This window comes from Dipodomys spectabilis, unplaced genomic scaffold, assembly GCF_019054845.1.
Source record: "Dipodomys spectabilis isolate Male_0828 unplaced genomic scaffold, ASM1905484v1 ptg000599l, whole genome shotgun sequence".
Taxonomy (NCBI): domain Eukaryota; kingdom Metazoa; phylum Chordata; class Mammalia; order Rodentia; family Heteromyidae; genus Dipodomys; species Dipodomys spectabilis.
This window is the reverse complement of record NW_024871276.1, coordinates 942,759-963,734: the sequence shown is the minus strand read 5'-3', so window position 1 is coordinate 963,734 and position 20,976 is coordinate 942,759. Positions and strand designations below refer to the sequence as shown.

Genomic DNA, 20,976 nt, shown 5'->3' with positions numbered 1-20,976 from the left:
TGATTATTACAAGCTAAAGATAGAGGAAAGCTTAAATATAGTTAGAAAAATGGCATATTATCTTTAAAGGTCACTCATATAGTTGGCAGCTAATACATCAGTGAAACTTGAATGGAGCCAGAAGACAGTATACTTATATCTTGAATGTTCTGGAAGAAAATATTTACAAAATCAAGCAGCATTTGTTCTTTTGTTACTGGCTTATCTGGAGCAACACTTGCATTTCATTTTATTTTTTCTTGAGAAATTGTAGGCAAAACTAATTTGTCTCTTCCTTAAGATGTTTTAGAAGAATTAATCAAAGAAGCCATCAAGGTGTGTGTGTGTGTGTGTGTGTGTGTGTGTGTGTGTGTGTGTGTGTGTGTGTGTGTGTGTGTGTGTGTGTGTGTGTGTGTGTGTGTGTGTGTGTGTGTGTGTGTGTGTGTGTGTGCTGGTACTAGGGCTTGAACTCAGGACCAGGGTGCTTTCTCTTTACTTTTTCAATCAAGGCTGGAACTCTACCTCTTGAGCTATACCTCCACTTCTGGCTTTTTGCTGGGTAATTGGAAATGAGAGTCTCACAAATTAGTTTTGCCTAAAATTTCTCAAGAAAAAATAAAATGAAATGCAGTGCTGCTTGATTTTGTTAATGTGAAGCTTCTAGAGTGGTGCAAAAGAAACGAGAATATGGTTGCTCTGAGACCGGTCACAATGCTGATTGGAAAGCAACATAGAGGAATCTAAATTCTATGTGTTTATCTGTGATATTTATAACAGTAGGTACACACATAAAATTCATTTAGCTATGCTTATAAGACTTGTACACTTTTCTCTGTGTGTGTGTGTGTGTGTCTGTCTGTCTGTCTGTGTGTGTTATCTATAAAGAAGACCATAACCTTGGGCCAGCATAACACATTAGTATTGTTTTAGACATTTTTTTTTGTTGTTGTTGTTGTGGGGCTTGAACTCTGGGCCTGAGCTCTGTCCCTCAGATCTTCAGCTCAAGGCTAGCACTCTACCACTTGAGCTACAGCACCACTTCTGGTTTTTCTGGTGGTTTATTGGAGATAAGAGTTTCACAGACTTTTCTGCCCGGGCTGGCTTTGAACTGCGATCCTCAGATCTCAGCCTCCTAAGTAGCTAGAATTACAGGCATGAGCCACCGGTGCCGGCTTGTTTTAGACTTTTATTATTACTAAGTAGTCATATGAAGGTTTACAGTTTCATAAGGTTGTTGTGAGTAAAATGCTTCTTAGTGTATGTCATCCCTTCCTTCATTCTCTCTTATTTCCCTTCTCCCATACCTACACTCAAGTTATGTAGTCATTTTTCACATAATTACCATGTTAGCTTTTTTTATTTATTAATTTACTCCATTGTTATTATAGAGATGATATACAGAGGGGATACATTTACATGCATCAGGTAATAAGTACATTTCCTTTTGTACAGTTGACACATTAGTTTTTTTAATAATCGGAGTTTCTCTTCTATTTAAATTGAATCTGTGTGCACTTCACCTGTTTGCATTTTATTCTGGCTGCTTTGGCCAAAGGTACCTATGATGGAGATGGCTTGGGCACCAGAGCTCATGTGTCCTTGGTTCTACCTTTTTGGGAATAAAGAACTAAAGCCAGAGTTGACTGCAACAGAGCATCTATCTCCCCCTCCCCCCCCCCCCCCCCCCCACCTTTGCTTACTTGCTTCCTCATTTACTACAGTGTTGTTTTCTTTGTAGGCACGCTGGTTCTGGGAAGCGTACTTCCAGTCAATTAAAGCCATCGCCCTGGCCACTCTGCAGATTATCAATGACCGTATCTATCCATATGCGGCCATCTCTTATGAAGAATGGAATGACCCTCCCTCTGTGGTAAGTAAGGGACAGTCCTGGCCATGTCAGTTGCCAGGGTGGGAGAACAGAAAATGTACTATAGTTATAAAGTTGTTTTTTTTTTTTAATTCTAACCTTCCATGGAGGGAGAGTGTTCTTTTTATCAGTGGTCTGGTAAAGACAGTTGAATTGTGAAATTCTGGTAAAAGTAAGAAATATAGAATCAGCAGTTCATGGGTTGTTTTCAGTGTGCTTAGGAAGATGGTCTATTTCTGGCCTAGATAGGTGGGAGGCATAGTCTGGTTAGAAATGATTTCTCTATGACTTTTGGTGTAGTATAAAAGTTCTTGAAAAAGTCAGTGCTAAGTACGTTACGTGTGCTACTTTAATTGACATTTCCAGTGCTCTGTGGGGAAAGTAGTAAGCAAAAATGATGTAGAGGACTTACATTTTGCTACAGTCTCTAGCTTACGACCAGCTAAGGCCCCAGCATTTCCAGAACAGAGAGGATCTGTTTAAAAGCTGCTCTCAGGGCTTCCTCCCTGCCTGCAGGAGGCACAGGCACTTGTGTCATTGTCAGGACCATGGCAGTGGCTTGCAGCTATACCTTCTTTTTTTTTTTTTATTTGTTGGTCATGGAGCTTGAACTCTGGGCCTAGCTCTTCACCTCAAGGCTAGCATTCTAGCACTTGAGCCACAGCGCCACTTCCGGCTTTTTCTGCTTATGTGGTGCTGAGGAATTGAACCCAGGGCTTCATGCATGCAAGGCAAGCACTCTACCACTGAGCCACCTCCCCAGCCAAACCTCCTTTCTAATTGAAAATACTAGTGCTCTGAGGCTGGCCTTACTGCTTTCTGGCTGCTCTGAATCCAGACTCCTCCATGCTTCATTCAGTTTATCACTTGCTTTCTGGCCCACCCTCCTTGTTGCTTGAGTTGGACTTCTCTACCTAGTATTGGATGTGTCACCTGGTTAACCTTCATGCCCTTCTTCCTTCTTCTAATCCTTCTTATATTGGGTACTAGGTTACAAGCATTCCATTGAGGTGCTGAGAATCAGAAAAAGGAGATAGTCCCTGTCCTCCAAAAAGTTCCTTATGTCTGGGAAGTCAGCCAGTAAAGCACGGATTGTATAAGTCCTATATCACGGCTGTGGGAGTATGTGTTCCCATTCATGTATAAACATAATTACATAATCATAAAACACACATTGGCTTATACTATAGATACTTTCTGTATCTTGCCTTTTTCACAGTAGGTGGTAGACCTATTTCCATTTCACTTTGTATAGGTCTTCAGTTTTTAAAGATGGGCATATCTATTTCATTATTTGGGTGTGCCTATACAAAGTTCAGTTATTAACACATTTGATTCAGATTAGTTTTTTTTTAATGTTCTAACAGTACCAAAAACAAGGGATATATCTCATATTAACACACAAATGTGCTAATATAGCTATAGAATTAATTCCAGCTGAGAAATTGCTTAAAGAAAACACATTTTGAATGTTTATAGATAGTGGTAAATTGCTTTTGCAAAAATACTTCTGTAAAAACATTTTGGGTTTTCTGGTTCTCCATGATTCAGTCATTCTTAAGTACTTGAAATTTTGCTCATTTGCTAGGTTAAAAAAAAAAAAAAAAAAAACACCCGAAACTTTTTATGTGTAGTTTCCAAGTGGAAAGTTACGTTTTTTTCTTTCAGGGTACCCTGAATAATCTATGATTTTTTAAAAATCTACTTATAGTTATTGTAAAGGTGATGTGTAGAGGAGTTATGGTTAAATGTCAGATAAAGAGTACATTTCTTTTTGAACATTGTCACCCTTTCCCTCATTCTCTCCCAGTTTTTCCCTCCCATCCCCACTCACAAGTTGTATATTCATTTTCCATATAGTGTCTACAGAATACCACTGCTGCATTTTTTCACTCTTTGACCTAACATTTCTTTGCCGCGCCCCCCCCCCAATTTTCCCAAAGACAGATAAATGAACAAAACAAAAGGAAATGAACACAAAAGCAACAACAAAGGAAAAAGAAACTTTGATTGATTTAATTTTAGATTGTTTTAGTGGCATTGATGGCACTTGGAGAGCATCAGTGAACAGAGCAGAGAAGAAGCCACGTTTGGGGAGCTTGCATTGCTTTGGGTCTCGATATCTGGAGATATTGAGGTATCTTTCCACTAGAATGTACAAGTTCCCTTTGCATAGGTTCTACATTAGTTTTTTTTTTGTTGTTGTTGTTTTGTTTTTTCTTTTTTTTTGGTCCGGTCGTGGGCCTGAACTCTGGGCCTGGGCACTGTCCCTCAGCTCTTCAGCTCAAGGCTAGCACTCTACCACTTTGAGCCACAGTGCCACTTCCGGCTTTTTTCTTTTTGCTTATGTGGTGCTGAGGAATCGAACTCAGGGCCTCAGGCATGCAAGGCAAGCGCTCTACCACTGAGCCACCTTCCCAGCCCCTCTACATTAGTTTCGATAATACTTTTTCTTAAAAAAAAAATCCTGGGTGTATGCACACGTGCACACCTGTAATCCAGCTTTTGAGAGATTGAGGCAGGAGGATTATGACTTTCAGGCCAGCTGAACTGCATAGTAAGACCCTGTTTCTAAAAACAGCCAAATGGGCTGAGAAGGTGGCTCAGTGGTAGAGTGTTTGCCTTCATGCATGAGGCCCTAGGTTCGATTCCTCAGCACCACATAAGCAGAATAAGCCGGAAGTGGTGCTGTGGCCCTCGTGATAAAGTGCTAGTCTTGAACTGAAAGCTGGAGGATAGCTGTCAGGCCCAGAGTTGAGGCACCACGACCACCACCACCACCAACAAAAAGACAAACCAAGACTCCACAAGAGTTTTTTTTTTAATTTGTAATCTTACTTTCTGATAAAGGAATACTTTCTAACATTACAGTTTGTGGATGGCTACTACTTGTGTAAAGATACTTTTTGGCATTTGTATATTAATTTCAAATTCTCTCATGAAATTCTGTAGTCAATTTATGTTTTTTTTAGGTGATTCCCTTCTATTTTTTTTTAGAGTTGTAGATAATATACATGAATACTGATTTTTGCTTCTTTTTCAATAGTTGAATGCTTTTGTTCTTTTATGTAACTACGTTGGGTACAATGTAAAATGATCTAAACAAGAAATAAAGAGCAGGTACTATCCAGACAGAGAGGGAGAAAGTAGGATTTCATTCAGAGGGACTGAGCATTCAAAGGTATAAGGAACTTCAGGGAGTTTGGTTGGTAACAAGGTGGAGGTTGGGAGGGAAGGAAGATGAGGTCTGGAGAGATATAGATCATGAAAACTTATTCAAGGTGTTAGGATGTCATCTATGGGTGATTAGAAGTCATATGGAGTCTTAAATATGGAGTAATGTGGGAAGGTTGAATGTGGGTTCAACCTATGTGTGACACCAGTGTGGAGAAGAGATTACACACAACCGTGGGATGAGACTGCAAGTAACAGACTATTTTAGGAACACAGAAGAAAATTAGTGGAGGAAAAATGAGCCATGTCTAGTTGTATTGACTGTTTATACTGGTAAGTCAGGAAGAGGTTTAGGAAAACAGAGGCATATTAGCATTTTCTCCAGAGAGGGAACTTGGATGCCTAGGGTCATGGCTGAAGCGGGGGAGGGAAGGGGGGAAAGGAATATCAAAATCTAGATTCTGTCTAACTGCAGGGTCTTCCTAATCTGGCTCTAGTCTGCCTTTCCAGTCTCCTTTCCTACTGCTCCCTTTGAGGAGTTTAGATTTTTGGCCTCACAGCTGCTGTTTTCCTGAGCATGCCCCATCCTTTCCCTCTTTGTGCCTTGTGACTCTTGGTTTTTTTCTGTCAAACTTTCCTTCACCATGGAATTTACAAGTCTACATCTTACCCATACTCCAAGGACCTGTGTGTATATACCTTTTCCTCCACAAAGTCTTCTAAGGTACCTCACAAGAAGTGATCTTTTCTTTCATATAACTCTTAGAATGTCTTTTCTATAATTCTTTCCTCTCACTTAACATATTTGGAAGCATCATTTCCTATAATGTAAGCATTTAAGGACATCTTTGACTTATCTTGGTAGTCCTCAAGGTACTGATAGCAATTTAATTCAGACAGGATGCCCTTGATGTATAAAAGAAAGAAGTAAAAGGCAGGGGAGGGGAAGAGAGGAAGAAGATGGAGTCCCAGAACTTGAGCCATTGAAGACTCACACGCCCCTGTGACATCATTATTTCATTTGATCCTTATCCTACTGAGAAAGGTAGGGACAGTGGGAGATTCCTTTTTATCTGTAGAGTGGTCACAATGAGACTCATAGTGTCTGATGACTTGTCCTAGGTCATATAACCGCAAGTTGTGAAAGACAGTGAGAACCCAGGTCTTCTACAAATTATCTTGTATTGCTTGTAGAGTTCTGTGGGAGCCACTGAGCCTCCCCTGGGCTAAAACATTGTTCCTGTTCAAGCACATGGTACAGGTGTGAGATGAAGAGTAGCACATGTTAAAATGTAGGCAAGTATGTGGTTGTGACCCAGACCAAAAGTGTTTAAAACGTAGGAGAATAAATGGTTAATTTTAATGCTTCTTTATAAGAATATAGACTGGGAGAACACATAAAACTTCATAGATTTGATATAGATAGGTTTTAGTTTGGAACAAAGTGATCAAAGTGCTGAACTAGGAACTAGGAACATAAGCATAAAAAGTGTAAGTCTAGATACACAACTCAAAAAATGAATTCTCTATTTCTCTTTAACTCTTTCTTAAATAGTTCTCCAGGCACTTTGGTATTTCTAGGAGCTCAGGTGATGAATGCCCTGATTTAAAGCAGTGCGCTATACATCTCTGCATCTTCAGTAAAAGCAACCAACAAGAGGCCGTGTAGTGATGATTTATTTATAGTTAACTTCCCCCTCCCCTTAGAAATATTTAACTAACTGTAGATGAGATTACTTTGAGCCCAACCTGCAGAGGAGTCTCTCCTCTAGATTCCATTGAATTTACAATGTCAGACACCCAAAGTGGGAGTGGGTATGGAGTATGATCAGTAAATCAAAGAAAGGTCTAGGCTTCTCAAAGATGTGCTGTTGGGGCCTTCCACCTGCTCAGAGCTTGCTCAGACTGGGGAACAAGAAGTGAGAGCTAGGAGTCAGGTTTTGTACAGATGCAGCTGTCTTAATTTAATATATAAATGGCCATAGTGTGTGGATGCTGAAGACAGTCAAGGATGACTTCACAAAGGATTTGTGTCACCAGATACTTTGCCATTTTTATTTGTAATATGACACAGATTATGTTGGCCACATTGTACTGTACTCTCAGAACTTGGAAGAGTTTGCCACAGTAATTCTTGAGCATCATGTAGAAGTAGTGGATCTGTTTCTATTGGTGAGATCATCCCTTTGCTTGCGATGTGCCCTTGGGAATTTTTCACCAAGTTTAGGTTCATTAAGAGGGGAAGAATGCATAATTTTATCATTAGTTTTCTTGGCTCTTTACCTGAGACTGTCTATATTCTCCCTCTTTTCTGTTTCTCCATTGTTTTATCATTTTATCTTTCTTTTTTGCACCTATTAGCAAAGATTTTTCACCTTCCTAAGTCAGGAATGGGAAATCCTTTTTCTGTCAAGGAGTGTTTAGATGTTTGTAACTATAAGGTTCAGCTGGAAGGAGACTGCCACATGGGTCAGGAAGGAAAGAGTTTATTGGTGGGAGAGTATACTGCCATCCTGCACAAGATGGAGGCGTGCAAGGGATGCAGGGGATGCTGGGGAAGGGAAAGGAAAAGGAAGGGGAAGGGGCGAGGGGCAAGGGAAAGGCTAAGGCTGCAAGCAGATAGGGGCAAAAGAGGTGGAACTGATGATGGAGACTGATGTATAAGACAGGAAGAGAACAGGGAGGAGGTGTGGCCGCAGCTAAGACCTCAGAGCCTGGGGGACTGCCCACTGCCCCCAGATTCACCAGTTACCTGGGATATGAGTGCTGGGCAGGACCTTCTAGAGAAGGGGCCACTTGTGTGGGGAAGAACTGTGGGGAAGGGGCCATTTTTCCCCTAGTGTACCTAACAATAACATCATTTTTGAGCCATACAAAATAATCAGTACAAGCAAATGCTGATAAGCAGACGATGAGGAGCACTAGCGAAACTGTCCATCCTGTCATGTACCAGGTTTTTTGTTCCTCACTACTGCTCTAAGTATTGCACTCCTATTCCATGTGTAACTGTGGTGCCATTTCTAGCCTGGCCTGTTGATAGACATTCATGTGCACCTCTGGGCTGGTGAAGATGCTAGGCTTGGCCACAGACATTCTCCCTTACCTTTCCTCACCTTTGGATCTCTGCCAGCTGCCCAAGGACAGAGGCTAAAACAAAGAAGCATTAAACTGGGAATTTTTGGATTTTTGGCAAAACTCACCAAAAAGTCAAATGTTGTACAGTCTTAAAATTATGTGAAACATTTCTCCATATAATGTCAATGTCATGATTTTATTTATTCTTTTGGTAGACAGTTAGGTTGGCTTTTTTTTTTCTCTTCCTGCATTTACAGTACCAGACCTGGAACTGAAAGAGGGTAGGAGGGAGTCCCCATGATCACTGATAACAATTGAGAAATTTGGTGAAGTGGCTTAAGATAAATCATTGTACTCAGCATAAGAGTAAGGTAGAAAAACAAGAGCTTGTTCCAGTAAAATTCAGCCAGAGTGGTGACTTACCTGTGATTGAAGTTTGATGTAAAGATTATTTGTTCATATGGACTTCCTACAAGCCTCAGTCTAAATCCAGTTTTTAGATAAAAGGGGAATACTTATATAAAAGTCTTGATTGGAAAGCATCATTCATGAAGATCAGAATCAGAGTTGGGAACAGAATGTAGGAGAGTTTTGTGGGGCAGAGGCTTACCTCAGTATGCATCAGAATCTCTGGAAGGCTTGTAAAAATGGTAAGGTCCACCCTGGGAAGGCAGAGCAGACTCCTCTCTCCTCTTGGTTAAGTTTCTGCTGCCCAGTACCTTCATTACCTAGGTAACTGGCACACCTGGAGGCAGTTACCTCCCCCCTCCCTGAGGTCACATCTACATCCGGTGTGGCCACACCTTCTTCCCTCCCCTGGCCTTGATAAGTCCTGGCCCGGGTGTGGTTCAACCCAATCCTCTTCATCCCTGCTCGGTGGGCTTCCTTCCATCTTGACCAGGGGTGGCCTGCAACTTGAAAATAAACCTTTCTCTCGCCTGAATAGCATGTGCTGCTCTTTCTTTCCTCAGCTGCCAATTTAACAAAAATATAGTGCACTTCCATTCTGCCCTCAGATGCAGATTAGGTAGATCTAGGGTAAGAGCCTAGAAGCAAGTTCCCAAGTCTTGGGTCTTGATGTTGCTGAACCTGGGGCCATATTTTGATGTGGAATTTGATTTAGTGGCTCCTAATTCACTGACTAGAGAAGACACTCCCTCTCTTTCCATCGACCCATAGGGCTTGGATTAGAAGCATCCAGAAATTGGGTTCAGGCTACATTTGTCTCAGCTACACGACATAAATTGTCTCGCGGTGCCTGACTTAGATGTTGTTGTGGTACAAGCAGCTGAAAATATCAGTCAGCTGCAAATGCTAGTAAGCAATAAATCACTGAGCAGGCTAAGGAAACACTGCCCCAGAACTCTTAAATTGAAAAGATACCAGATTAACAAGTCTGTTAACTCAACTCACTTCCAGGTTGTGGAATGTTTCTGGAATTTGAGAGCCTACCCGGCCCCAGGAGGCCTCTTTGGCTTATTCTCAGACCATTTGTCCTCCCACTGCCTAGATAAGATAAAAATATGTGTGGAATTTAGAAATTTTAGCTTGCTTGAGGTAAGGCTAAGCTTTTTGAATTCTATTGTTTTTAAAGTATCACATTTCTTGGATCAGTATACACCCTAAATTCTAGATCTTTCTGTGAAGACTTGTGGAAACACTCCAACTGTCAGGTCATTAGCTGTCAAGGAATAAGGAAAGCTGGGCTTGGTCTGCCAATGGAGCAAAGCAAAAACTAAAGAGCTTGGCATCTGGTCTGACAGAAAATGGAAAAGACTATATGATAGCCCAATTTGAATGGAGAACAACATATAAGGAATAAGAAATCAAACTTGCAGACACTGTGGAGATTTCCTCATATCAATCAAGTATACCCTTTCTGGTACAGAAGCTAATAGGCCTGTGTAACATGCTCATGGCAGCCTAGTGGTAGCACAGAATGAATCACCACAAAATGTTGACTTCAATAACTACCTCACTGCTTACTAATAGTTTACTTTCATGGCTCCAGCCTTCATGAATCAAAACCTGGCTGCTTCCTGACACCATACAGCTCATAGGAAAGCAGCAAGTACAGTGATATGTCAGAGTTTGGGGAAGCTTGATCTACAACCTGTTGAAAACATACAGACCTTCTTGACCAAGTTATCCAACTACCAATTGTTAGCTCACCAGATTACCAGGTTCCCTCCCTTTGGTTGCAGGCCACTGTTGTCTTCCCTTGAAGTCTGCTTACTAACAAGTTACTAGGAAAATGTGGTCCATTGGCAAATTTGATCAGGAGATACAGAGAAGCCACATTTTGAGAGATTGAATCTGGAGTCTTTATTAGAAAGCCTGCAATTGCATCCTTGAATGCACTTAATACTGTTAGGAAACTGAGCCACAAGGGTAGTAAAGAAAAGAGCAAACCAGATCAGCTCTAATCGAGAGTTGAAGAGGGACTCCACGGTGACCTATGGAGAATCGGGAGACACAAGGCATGGCACAAAATGGTGACTAATGTGCTGGAGCATAAATAGGGTCATGGACAGGGAGCAGGGTCACAGGGAGCTCAAGAGTTCAAGGTGTCTCACGAGTTCACAGTATAGGTCTGGCAGGTCTGAGAACCTGTTGTACAAGTCCCCATCCCTGCTTCTAGGAAGTGAGGTATTCCTGTCGCTTGGGGATGGGACTACACCTCCAAGAGTTTTTGGAAAGTCTCTTATCCACCAAGATGCCAAAATGGCACCAGTTAGACGCAGCATCTGTATTTCACATCATGAATTTTCTTTCCATTTCCAGTGTTCTCCAAGTTGATATTTGGATGTAATTTTCTAATAGCTGGTTCATTATAGTTGCAAGTTGGGAAAGTTTCCGCTCTACTAAAGTTGGTTCTCTCTGTTTCTCTTTCTCTCTAGCAGTACTTCTTAATTTTGTTTTAAAAAGTCATGAGGTTTAGCCCATGTATTTATAGTCAAATAAAGCATAGAATAGAAATTAGGGGCTGTTACCAAAGAAAAACTGCTTTCAGGTCTTAACTTTCCTTTAATCTTTATCTTCTTATTTCCCCACAAAATGCTTTTGGTACACTTTTTTTTTCCTTTATCTCACCCACCTCCTCAAGTTAGCATCTTGTCTCTGTCCTTCCCCTTCTGCTCATTTCTCCTCTCTTATCTCACCAGGAGGGCTGTATCATGATGTTTCACTAAAGCAGTATTTTTTGTGGGCATTAATGGGACTCTGTAAATATTGCTTTCAATTGAACAAATCATAAACAAAGATAACGTTTTAATTTTTTTTTTTTTTTGCCAGTTCTGGGGGTTGAACTCTGGGCCTAAGTGGTCCCTGAGCTCCTTCTGATCAAGGCTACCGCTCTACCACTACCACCTGAGCCATACCATTGCTTCTGGCTTTTTCTGTGACTAATTAGACATAAGATTCTCAGGGAATATTCAAGCTATGATCCACAGATCTCAGCCTCTAGAGTAGCTAGGATTACAAGTGTGCGCCATTGGCGGCCAACTATTTTTCCTATACAAATTTTAATTTTTTCAAGGTGTTAATAGCTATTTTTTTTATTTTCACAAATCCTGTCAGTATCTTCTTCCTCTTCTTCTTCCTCCTCCTCCTCCTCCTCCTTCTCTTCTTCATTCTCCTCTTTCATTCTCCACTAAAGTAACAAAACAGTGAAGCACAAGTAAACTTTCTTTCTCTTTGGAGTCATCTCCACCTCTGGCTCCAGTCTGGGTTGCTTCCTGTCTAGATCTCTGTCATTCTTTGAGAATCCCCTTTTCTCATTGCTTTGTTCGACTCCTAGTTTCTGGTTCTTACATTTTCCTCATTTTTTCTTCTTTTTTTCCAATAGCTTCCCAAGAAAGGGGCTAAGATGTAGAAAGTGAAGTAGAGATCTAGCAGAGGCCATTTTGGCCACATAGTAGATGGTCTGGTATTGGGTTAAACTGGTGCCATCTTGTCTTCATGGTGGAGGCAAGGAAGTCCTACCTCCCAGGTGATGGGTATGCCTGAATTCCTAGAGACAGAGGTGGGGACTTGGATAATAGGGTACTGGACCTGTCATGGGTTGTGAACTCTCATGCTCCCTGTGACCCTGCCCCCTGATCTGACCCTATTTAATTCCAGACCAGCTCAGACACCATTATGCCATGCTTCCTGCCCTGTGCCCTGTGTCTTGTGGTCTGTCTCTACTCAGGTCACCATGATTACCTACTTCAGCTTTCCATTGCAGCTGATCTGGTTTATTGGTATTGTTTTTCTGCTTTTTCTTTCCTCTCTGGCTCTCATGGCTCAATTTTCTGAAAGCATTAAGTATATTTGTAGGTCTTTGTGACAAGAGTCCACCTGCATTTGCTGGCCTTCTAATAGAGACTCCCAATTTGACCTCTCAAAATGTGGCTGGAATACCTTATAAGAGGAAGATACATCTGAAGGATCAATGAAAGGAGGGAGAGAGAAAGAAAGAGAGAGATCTACCTGCCTTGCCTGAGTGCTCACATATGTAGAGTTTTAAATAGGTAGGCTTCATTAGGTAGCCGATGAAGAGAATACTATGCGCTATTCAGGCAGGAGAAGTTTATTTACTGAACTGCTGCCCATGCCATACATGGTGGAGACTTACTGAACTGCTGCCCATGCCATACATGGTGGAGACGCATGGCTGATAAAGGAAGTGGGGAGGCAGGAAGAGAGGTGACCCACCACTGGGCCAGGACTTATGTAGGCCAGGGACAGGAAGAGGTGTGGCCAAGTGGGGGAAAGGTGAGGCCACACTGGATCTGGATGTGACCTCCGGGTCTGGGACCCTCCTAAGGTCAGATGGGAGGCATGTGACCAGAGGTGGCCCAGGATGTGACCTAGCAGGAGGAGAAGGTGACTGCTTCCAGGTCTTCAGTTACCTAGGTAACAGATACTGGGAGGAAACTTAGCCATAAGGGAGGGAGGTATCCCTGTTCAGACCTTACAGATGCTAAATTTGGTTGTAAGGAAATTTAGTTCTTTCCTTTTCCATGGTAAGTGACCAGAGCCAAAAGCTGGCTGCGGAGTGTCCTAGACAAGTGCAATGTAGCTTGAACAATGACCAATCTGTGGAAAGGATCATCACCCCTCTCCAGGGTGGTCCCCAGCCACAGAAGGCCTGAGGGGGTCAAGGGTGAGATCCGGGCAGTTGGCCAAGATTTCAGTCAGACGGTAGGGGTACAGAAATCAGAAATCTGGAGCTCCCGTGAACTGGTCACTGACCTGGGGTAGGACTTAATTAGATGATGTGGGCAGTAGGTAGAGCTCTGGGTCAGGAGAAAGTTACTTGTTGGTCCAGTGGCAATGGGCGTGTAGGATCTCAGGCTAGGTCCTGGGAAAGCTGGTTGGACCCCCATCTGAAGTGGAGTGGGGGAGTAAATCCACCAGGGAACCTATCCCCACAGATCCACCAATGAAAGGATCTGCCACATCCATCCCAGGGGACCATGCAAAGGCAGGCAGTCACAGGAGAAAGATTATTACAAGGTTTATTAGAAGAGCCATATTTACCCCGGAGAGAGAGCACATGGCAGTCTCCGCTATTGGTAGCAGCAGGGTCTGGGGGATAGGAAGTGAGGTAGATGGGAATTCAGGTGGGTATGGGTGGAGAGAGGGAGGGGCCGGCTGTGTGGCAGGGAGGAGCTTAGGTCTGGATGGAGCTGAGGACCAAAGGTGGACATAATGCTTACATTTTCTGTCATCGTCCACATATTTATTCCATTTCATATTTGGCTAGTGTTAGGAAGCTGAGTTACAAGGATCTTAGAATAAAGAAGGAGCCGAAGATGTCCTCAGCAGACCAACTTTAATGGAGAATTGAAGAGGATGCCATGATGACCTGAGGGGAGTCAGGAGACACAAGACATGGTGTGCTGAGGGCAGAGGTGAAGAGACTTAAGTAGGGTCCTGGGTTAAGGTGGCTAGAAGGTATAGAAAGTTCTGGGGTGGGCTTGCAAGTTTGTGGTTTCGACCTGAAATAATTTTAGGTAGGCCTGGTTTGGGGCATCTGTGGTGCAAATCCACTGAGCAGGTTCCAGTTCCGCCAGGTGTGGCCTGCTTGAGGAATTCAGATGCCTGTTACCTGGGGGTAATAGGAAATCATTAAGGCCTGGAGGGATGGGAGAGTGGACTTTCACATTTTGGGGATTTCAGATTCCCATCACTTGAGACCCTGAAGGGGTATAAAGAGTTGAGGGTCATTTTTCTGGATACTTGCTTTATACATCTTTCTGGATACTTCATACCTAATTTTCTGGATACTTCCTGCTGACATAGGAGCATTGAGGGGTCACTGGAGCTGGGATCTTCTTCAGAGTCTGGGTCTGCATTGGGCAGGGTGGTGTAAGCCATGCCTTGGGTTACCTGCAGGAATAGGATGACCTTTACTTGTTCCCAGGTGGTGGCCTGGGTTACAGCAGTTATCTTGTTGAAAAGAAACTTTAGAAAAAGGTAAGAGGGGCCAGCTAGAGGGACCATTGTGAGGGGTAATCCCACCAGGATGTCCATTGGAGTGATTCACATTATCCTTTGAGATGTTGCTGCAATTATGTTAGGGTTTCTTGGATTCATTAGCGTAGAAACAATACTTTGGGTAAAAAGACACCATCTCCCATGTGCAGCAGTGAGTAAGTCAAGCCTACATCTGTTTTGGAGGACAACTGTGGCCATTGAGTCCAGTTGTCATTGTAGGGCTAGGGCTGACTGAGTAAGGGGAGGACTGGTTAAGAATCACACCTAGATCATTTATGGGACCTGGTTTTGTACAGACCTAGCAGAAGCTAGGGCTGGATTGGATTGGTTAAGGGCCTGGTGGGAGACCTTAATCATTTCCTGTAATTAGGCTATAGATGTCTGCGGAGTATGGATGGGAGACCCAGGAAAGTTCCAACACAAACTATCCTGACTCTAAGACTCACTGTAAATGGAAATAGCAGGTAACAAAAGCAAGAATGCAAATTCCTGTTTAGTTAAGAAGTAGACAAGTATGGTCATTAGATAGTCATGCCGATAAACTGTTTTCTTTTGATCTCCCAGCTTTTAGTTACTTTTGAAGGGACAGCATAAGTGAATCCATTTTAGGATCTGGCATCATCCCCTCTTATCTGAACAGTTCTTCCCAACTGCCTCTAGGTGGATCCTTGCCACCAGGACTAGCCTTGTCCAAGTGGGTCTGGTAGGTCTCTTCTTGCTGGGATAATATCCCAGTCAGTGTTTTTGCTCTTTGCTGGGATAAGGTGTCCCAGTTGGTTGAATCCCACATTGGAGTGGGGTGAGTGATAGGTTAACTGAGAGTCAGTGTCAAAAGACCCGTTTATTTCCAGTTTAAGCAACAAGGAGATCAATAGAAATAGTTTTTAAGCGGGGCTTACTTGAAACTTACTAAGAATAAAAGTTAAGTTTGACCAATAAATACTTATAAGTTATTTATTGCTCTGTGGATCTGACTGTAAATGCTGTATAAGATCAAATCTGTGATAACAAGAGTTAACAGTAGTCATTATTAAAGTCTTAAAACAAAAACTGATTAAACAATTTAGTTATTTTTAATTGTATGTTGCACTTTAATGATTGCAGATGTGATTAAGCCTTTTCTTTTTATTACAATGAAGAACGCAGAAACAATGAAGAATGCTTAAACACAGGGCTGCTGTTTTAGTCAAAGTGCATACATACTTGGGAAACAGATACTAGACAGCAAAAGATAGCTTTTTAGTTTTACATACTTATTTAATACATGGTCATTTAAAAGGCCTTGACATAAACAAACGCAACTGAAAAAAATTTTTGTTTAAAACTTGAATAGTACGTAAACAATTACTTTTATGGTTGGAATACTGGTTTTACATCAGTGAATTAATCTTAACCTTGCAGGAAAAATCTTTAGTTTTTAAATAATAGTCAAATTAATTGCCAGCTTCATTAACTTTACTGGGACCTTCTGTGGTTAGTCTTAATTTCTTCCTTTTTCTATTTTGGAACAGACATTTATAACAATTCTTACTTCCCAAATCCTTTCTTATCCAAAGGAACCATTTTTTTTGTTTCCTCAATTTCTTTCTCAAAACTTTCTTTACTCACTTTCCTCTTTCTTTACATTTCCTAATTTCCTTACTGGTTTTCCAGGTTGTGTTTTGGGTTAACTCAAGAAAAAACTTCCAAACTGCTGGGCACTGGTGCTACAAGCACTGCCTGTAATCCTAGCTATTCAGGAGGCTGAGATCTGAGGATCGTGGTTCAAAGCCAACCTGGGTAGGAAAAGTCCATGAGACTCTTATCTTCAATAAACCACCAGGAAACTGGAAGTCCAAGTGGTAGAGCTCTAGCCTTGAACTGAAGAGCTGAGGGACAGCGCCACAGCGCCCAGGCCCAGAGTTCAAGTCCCATGACCAACAAAAACAAAACCAAAAAGACTTCCAAACTCAAATAATAGCTTTTCTTAATATAATATAATAACTCTTAGACACATTTGTTCACACCCAAATCTGATGACCTTTGTAGTTTGAGTTTAAAACTGTTCATTTTTTTCCTTTTGGCTTGTGCAACCAGTTAAATCATGGTTGTATGAGAAAAACTATTCTTTTCTGTCCAAATAAAGTGTATTTTGTATTGTTTATTGATATTTCTTAGAATTATCTGCTTTATTTACTTCAATTGTAACTATTATCTGTATTGCTTGTTGTCCAATAGCCATGTTAGGGAGATAAATCGTGTGTTGAAGAAGGTAAGTAAAATGATAAACTGAAATTGCTAAGTGAAAAAAAAAAAAGAAAAGTTGGAAGTGGCACTGTAGCTCAAGCGGTAGAACACTCCCTTGAGCTGAACAGCTGAGGGACAACACCCAAGGCCAGAGTTCAAGCCCTACAACCGACAAAAAGAAAAAGAAAAAGAAAAAGAAAAGTAAATCTTTGACAGGAATTAAAGAATGGCCCCCTTTCTAACCTTGGTAATCAATTGTACTTAGACTGTCAGCGTAACTTCTTGACAAAGAAGAGGGACAGTGTGGAGTGGGATAAAAGTCCATAAAATTGCCCTGCATGGTGTACCTGCCCAGCTCTGCGTAGAGTAATGGTATTATACCCTTTTACACAAAAGTAAATTGCATTAGTGAAACCACCTATATTACTTCATTTCTGACACCAGAGTGTTGTACATTTCTAGTGCACAACAACGATTAGAAAGGGAGTTATTAAAGAATTATCTCCCTAACTTGGTTGCTTACACAAACAGCACAGATTGAAGCCAAAAAGCAAATAATTTCAAGAAATAGCCAAAGACCTTGTGCCTAATAGACACTTTGCCCTTGAGTTAATTCTTCAGCTCTATCTTTAATTTTTTATTTGAATATAATTCATAATTACACTTGAAAATAGTAGTTTCTATATGCCCTTCACCCATGTTAATATTCAACAAAGTTGTTTCACCTATCCTTTATGTGAAGGTGTGTTGTGTCTGATTATTTTTGAAAATTTGTCTGCTTGGTCTCCTCTCCTATTTACAGTATTTATTTATTGTCGGTTGTGGGGATTGAACTCCGGTCCTTGGCACTGTCCTTCAGCTCTTCAGCTCAAGGCTAGCACTCTACCACTTGAGCACAGTGCCACTTCTGGTTTTCTGGTGGTGTTTATTGGAGAGTAGAATCTCCCAGACTTTCCTGTCTGGGCTGGATTTGAACTGCTATCCTCAGATCTCAGCCTCCTGAGTAGCTAAGATTACAGGTGTGAGCCAACAGCCCCTGGCCTTTATTCCTTTTTTTTTTTTTTTTTTAAGACATGAGGTAAGCCTATATCCCAGGCTTACCCCAAATTTTCAATCCTCCTACCTCAGCCTCTCTTTGTTTCCTTCTTTTATATCTTTAGGCATCTGAGACATTTTATATTTTCTAATTGTCCAACTTTTTGAGTTTGTTGTCATTTGTCTTTCTGTTGTTGCTTTGTTCCATTCTTTCTTTATAGCTTTTGTAATTTAGAATGTGAGTTCATCTTCCATGAAGTTTTCTGTGGAAATCTTTGGATAAGGAGGGTATTTTCCAGAGTATTTTATTGTTATTGTTGTTGTCTTTTTGTCTCCTCCAAGTAGTTCAGAGAGATAAGTATATTTTCCCAGGTTAACTCCTCAGTTGAAATTTCCATACTACATAGACACTGGTCTTTCAAACTCAGACTTACAAGAGGGCTTTGTTAAACTTTGTTAAACTTTTGAAGGGGGACTCCTCTCATTTCATACCACCCTAAGCTGGGCTCCAAAACTGAAATGAGTTGTGTTGCTTTATGAACTAGTGAGTGGCTTTTTCTGCCTCCTGCCACACAGGCCTTCACCAGCTTTATGTATAAAACTCACTTCATTCTCTCACTTCTTGGGCTTGAGCCGTGTCTCATCTTCTTCCTTTTCCAGAATGAGTGTGAAAACCAAAGGCTAGCTTTAGTGAGTCCAGCAACAAACGTTGGTCACTCCCACTGGATCCTGTGCCTTCAGATCTCATTTGCAGTTTTCTCTTCACTTTTGGCTCTTCTTTCCTTTGGCCTTATTGGTATACCTAAAATGTTTTGTTGCTGTTGTTCTATTTCATCTACACTTCTACATATTTTATGACAAAAGGATTTTGAAAAGAAAGTCTGTATCTGTTTTATCTTCCAAAAATGTGTTGAAGACTTATCGATCTTTGTCTCCTTCTTTTTCTGCTCTTTTTGCCCTTGTGGGTTTGTGCCATTTTGGGGGAAAGAAGTAGGGATAAAACACAGTAGACAAAACATATACCTTATTGGAATTCCATGGAAATTACAAGTTAAGAAATGACTACTCTGTAGAAGTCGTTCTTTCTACTTTATCAACTTTAATGATGATGTTACACTCTTATCAATTCAAAACCACACAACAATTTTGATTTTTTGATCATAACTATGTTGGTGTTTTTAGCTTGGAAGCCACGAGTTGTAATTTAACTATTCCCAAAGGTTCCTGTTTATCAAACTAGAGAAGTCTTCCCTATATCATCTTTAATAAAGCCATTGAGCTGCCAACTCATGTGTTTATGCCTGGGCAGAGAATGAGATGCTTTTTTAAACTGTTGGAGTATTTCAAGCATGGGATAGTCAGATGACTTGGGAAATTTGTTTTAACTCTCATAAGAAGTAGTGGTTTAAGCTATCATTAATCTTCTTGGACACTTAGTCTGTGGATATTAGGTCAGCCTTATTTGTTTGAATTAGTTATTAGTTTTCTATGGAGGCATTTCTTTCAAATGCTTTTATTACAGAGTAACAGATCCAGTGACTGTATTTGGAGAACTATGTTCTAAAAATAACCTAAAGCTTGTGCTGTCACTATCAAACAGCTGAACCATTGCTTTTAATATATCAAATTGTAAACCAATAAAATCAATGGTGTGTTATCTTTGCCAATATCTTAAGCAATCACACCATAGATATACTTAGTAAAATTTATGGCTTGCAGACTCATATAACTCATGAATTATTAAAAGTATCAACATATGGAACTCTCCCTCTCTCCTCATTCCAAATTCTTTGAATATGGCTTATGTTGAGCCATTTAACTGGCTTCTGTCCATCCCACTGATGGCGGCTGCAGCCAGATGAGGGTTCTTATAAATGACTGCCTTCCTTTCCAAGCAAGAGAAGGATGAAATGTCAACTTTTTTCCTCTACTACCTGAAAAGTAATCAGTGGCCACCCTTCCTGCGCTTCTTGACAGTAGTTTGGCATTGTAAAAGAAGAGTGGGCATTTAGCCAAATAATTTCAGTGCTGTATAAATAAAAGATTGAAGTAGCTGAGATTCAGATAATAGCAGGAATTTTCAAGAGATATCCAGATAGGTTTAACCCATGAGCCTTTGGTAAGCTAACTGTAGCCCAGACATTTCTAAACTATGAGTTTTAATCCTTTCTTTCCCATCAATGATCTGAGTGACTAGAAGTTCCTTACTGACTCTCTGCAACAACTTGCTCATCTGTAGGGGTGAATTAATTACTAATTAATATTGAGGCCATCAAAGGAAACATTTTGAAATCAAACCTGAGTTCAAGAGTATTTGTTAGCTTGACCCTATGCAGGTCTTTGAAATGTTTTACCCTTATCTAAAATTGGAATAGCAGTTATCTCATGGAATATTAACAAAAAAAATCAGTGGTAGGATATATCCAGTTGTCCCTATGTGTCTGTGGGATGGACTGCTGAGTCCCATGATACTAAAGCCCATCCTGCTCAAGACCCTTAGGGAGGGAATGAGAGGGAATGTGGAGATCTTGGCTGACCCTGAAAGCTTAACCCAATCATTGTGCAAAGTAAAAGTTGGGGAGAAGGATTTGTCATATGGGACCTGTCTAGGTTGGGCATGTCTCACAAGGATTTCCTGGAAGCAGCCAGGACATGAAGAGCTTGTGTCTTCAGTGAGAGGATGAAGAAGTAACCTGGTGCTGAGAGCTACATCACAAGCCACCCCACATGGGTCATGATCCAGATTCATATCACATAAGACTAGATTGATTGTGGCCCTGAGTTGGTAGAAGTGGACACAGACCTTGTCTGAGCTCATCTTTATAAATGTAGAAAAGAAAAGACAGAAAGTGCAGTAGGAACATTTCGCCTGCTCTGTGACCCTTAGTTCATCTTTGTGGCTTAGTGTCTTTAGAGATCAGAGGAACACCATACCTCTTACTCCATTGCTTCTAAATGTGGTCAGATGCATGCTACCCCACCATGTAAAAACTCATTTTTGAAGAAATTCTGTAAATAAATTGCATGAATTTTGAGTTGATAGCTTACTATTTTACTTAGAGTCTGAAACCCCAAGAGAGCCTCTAGCCTTTGAGTTTTTTCATCTTCCATATGTCTATTTCATGTGCAATCAG

At 41.0% G+C, this 20,976-nt stretch overlaps 1 protein-coding gene across 1 annotated transcript in view; it reads left to right on the top strand.

Moving 5' to 3' along the window:
• Positions 1–20,976, top strand: part of Ext2 (exostosin glycosyltransferase 2) — a 121,787-nt gene that overhangs the window by 55,236 nt on the left and 45,575 nt on the right. The window contains exon 8 of the mRNA XM_042671092.1: positions 1,718–1,849. Coding sequence (XP_042527026.1) covers positions 1,718–1,849 — 132 coding nt within the window. The remainder of the gene's footprint in view (positions 1–1,717; positions 1,850–20,976) is intronic.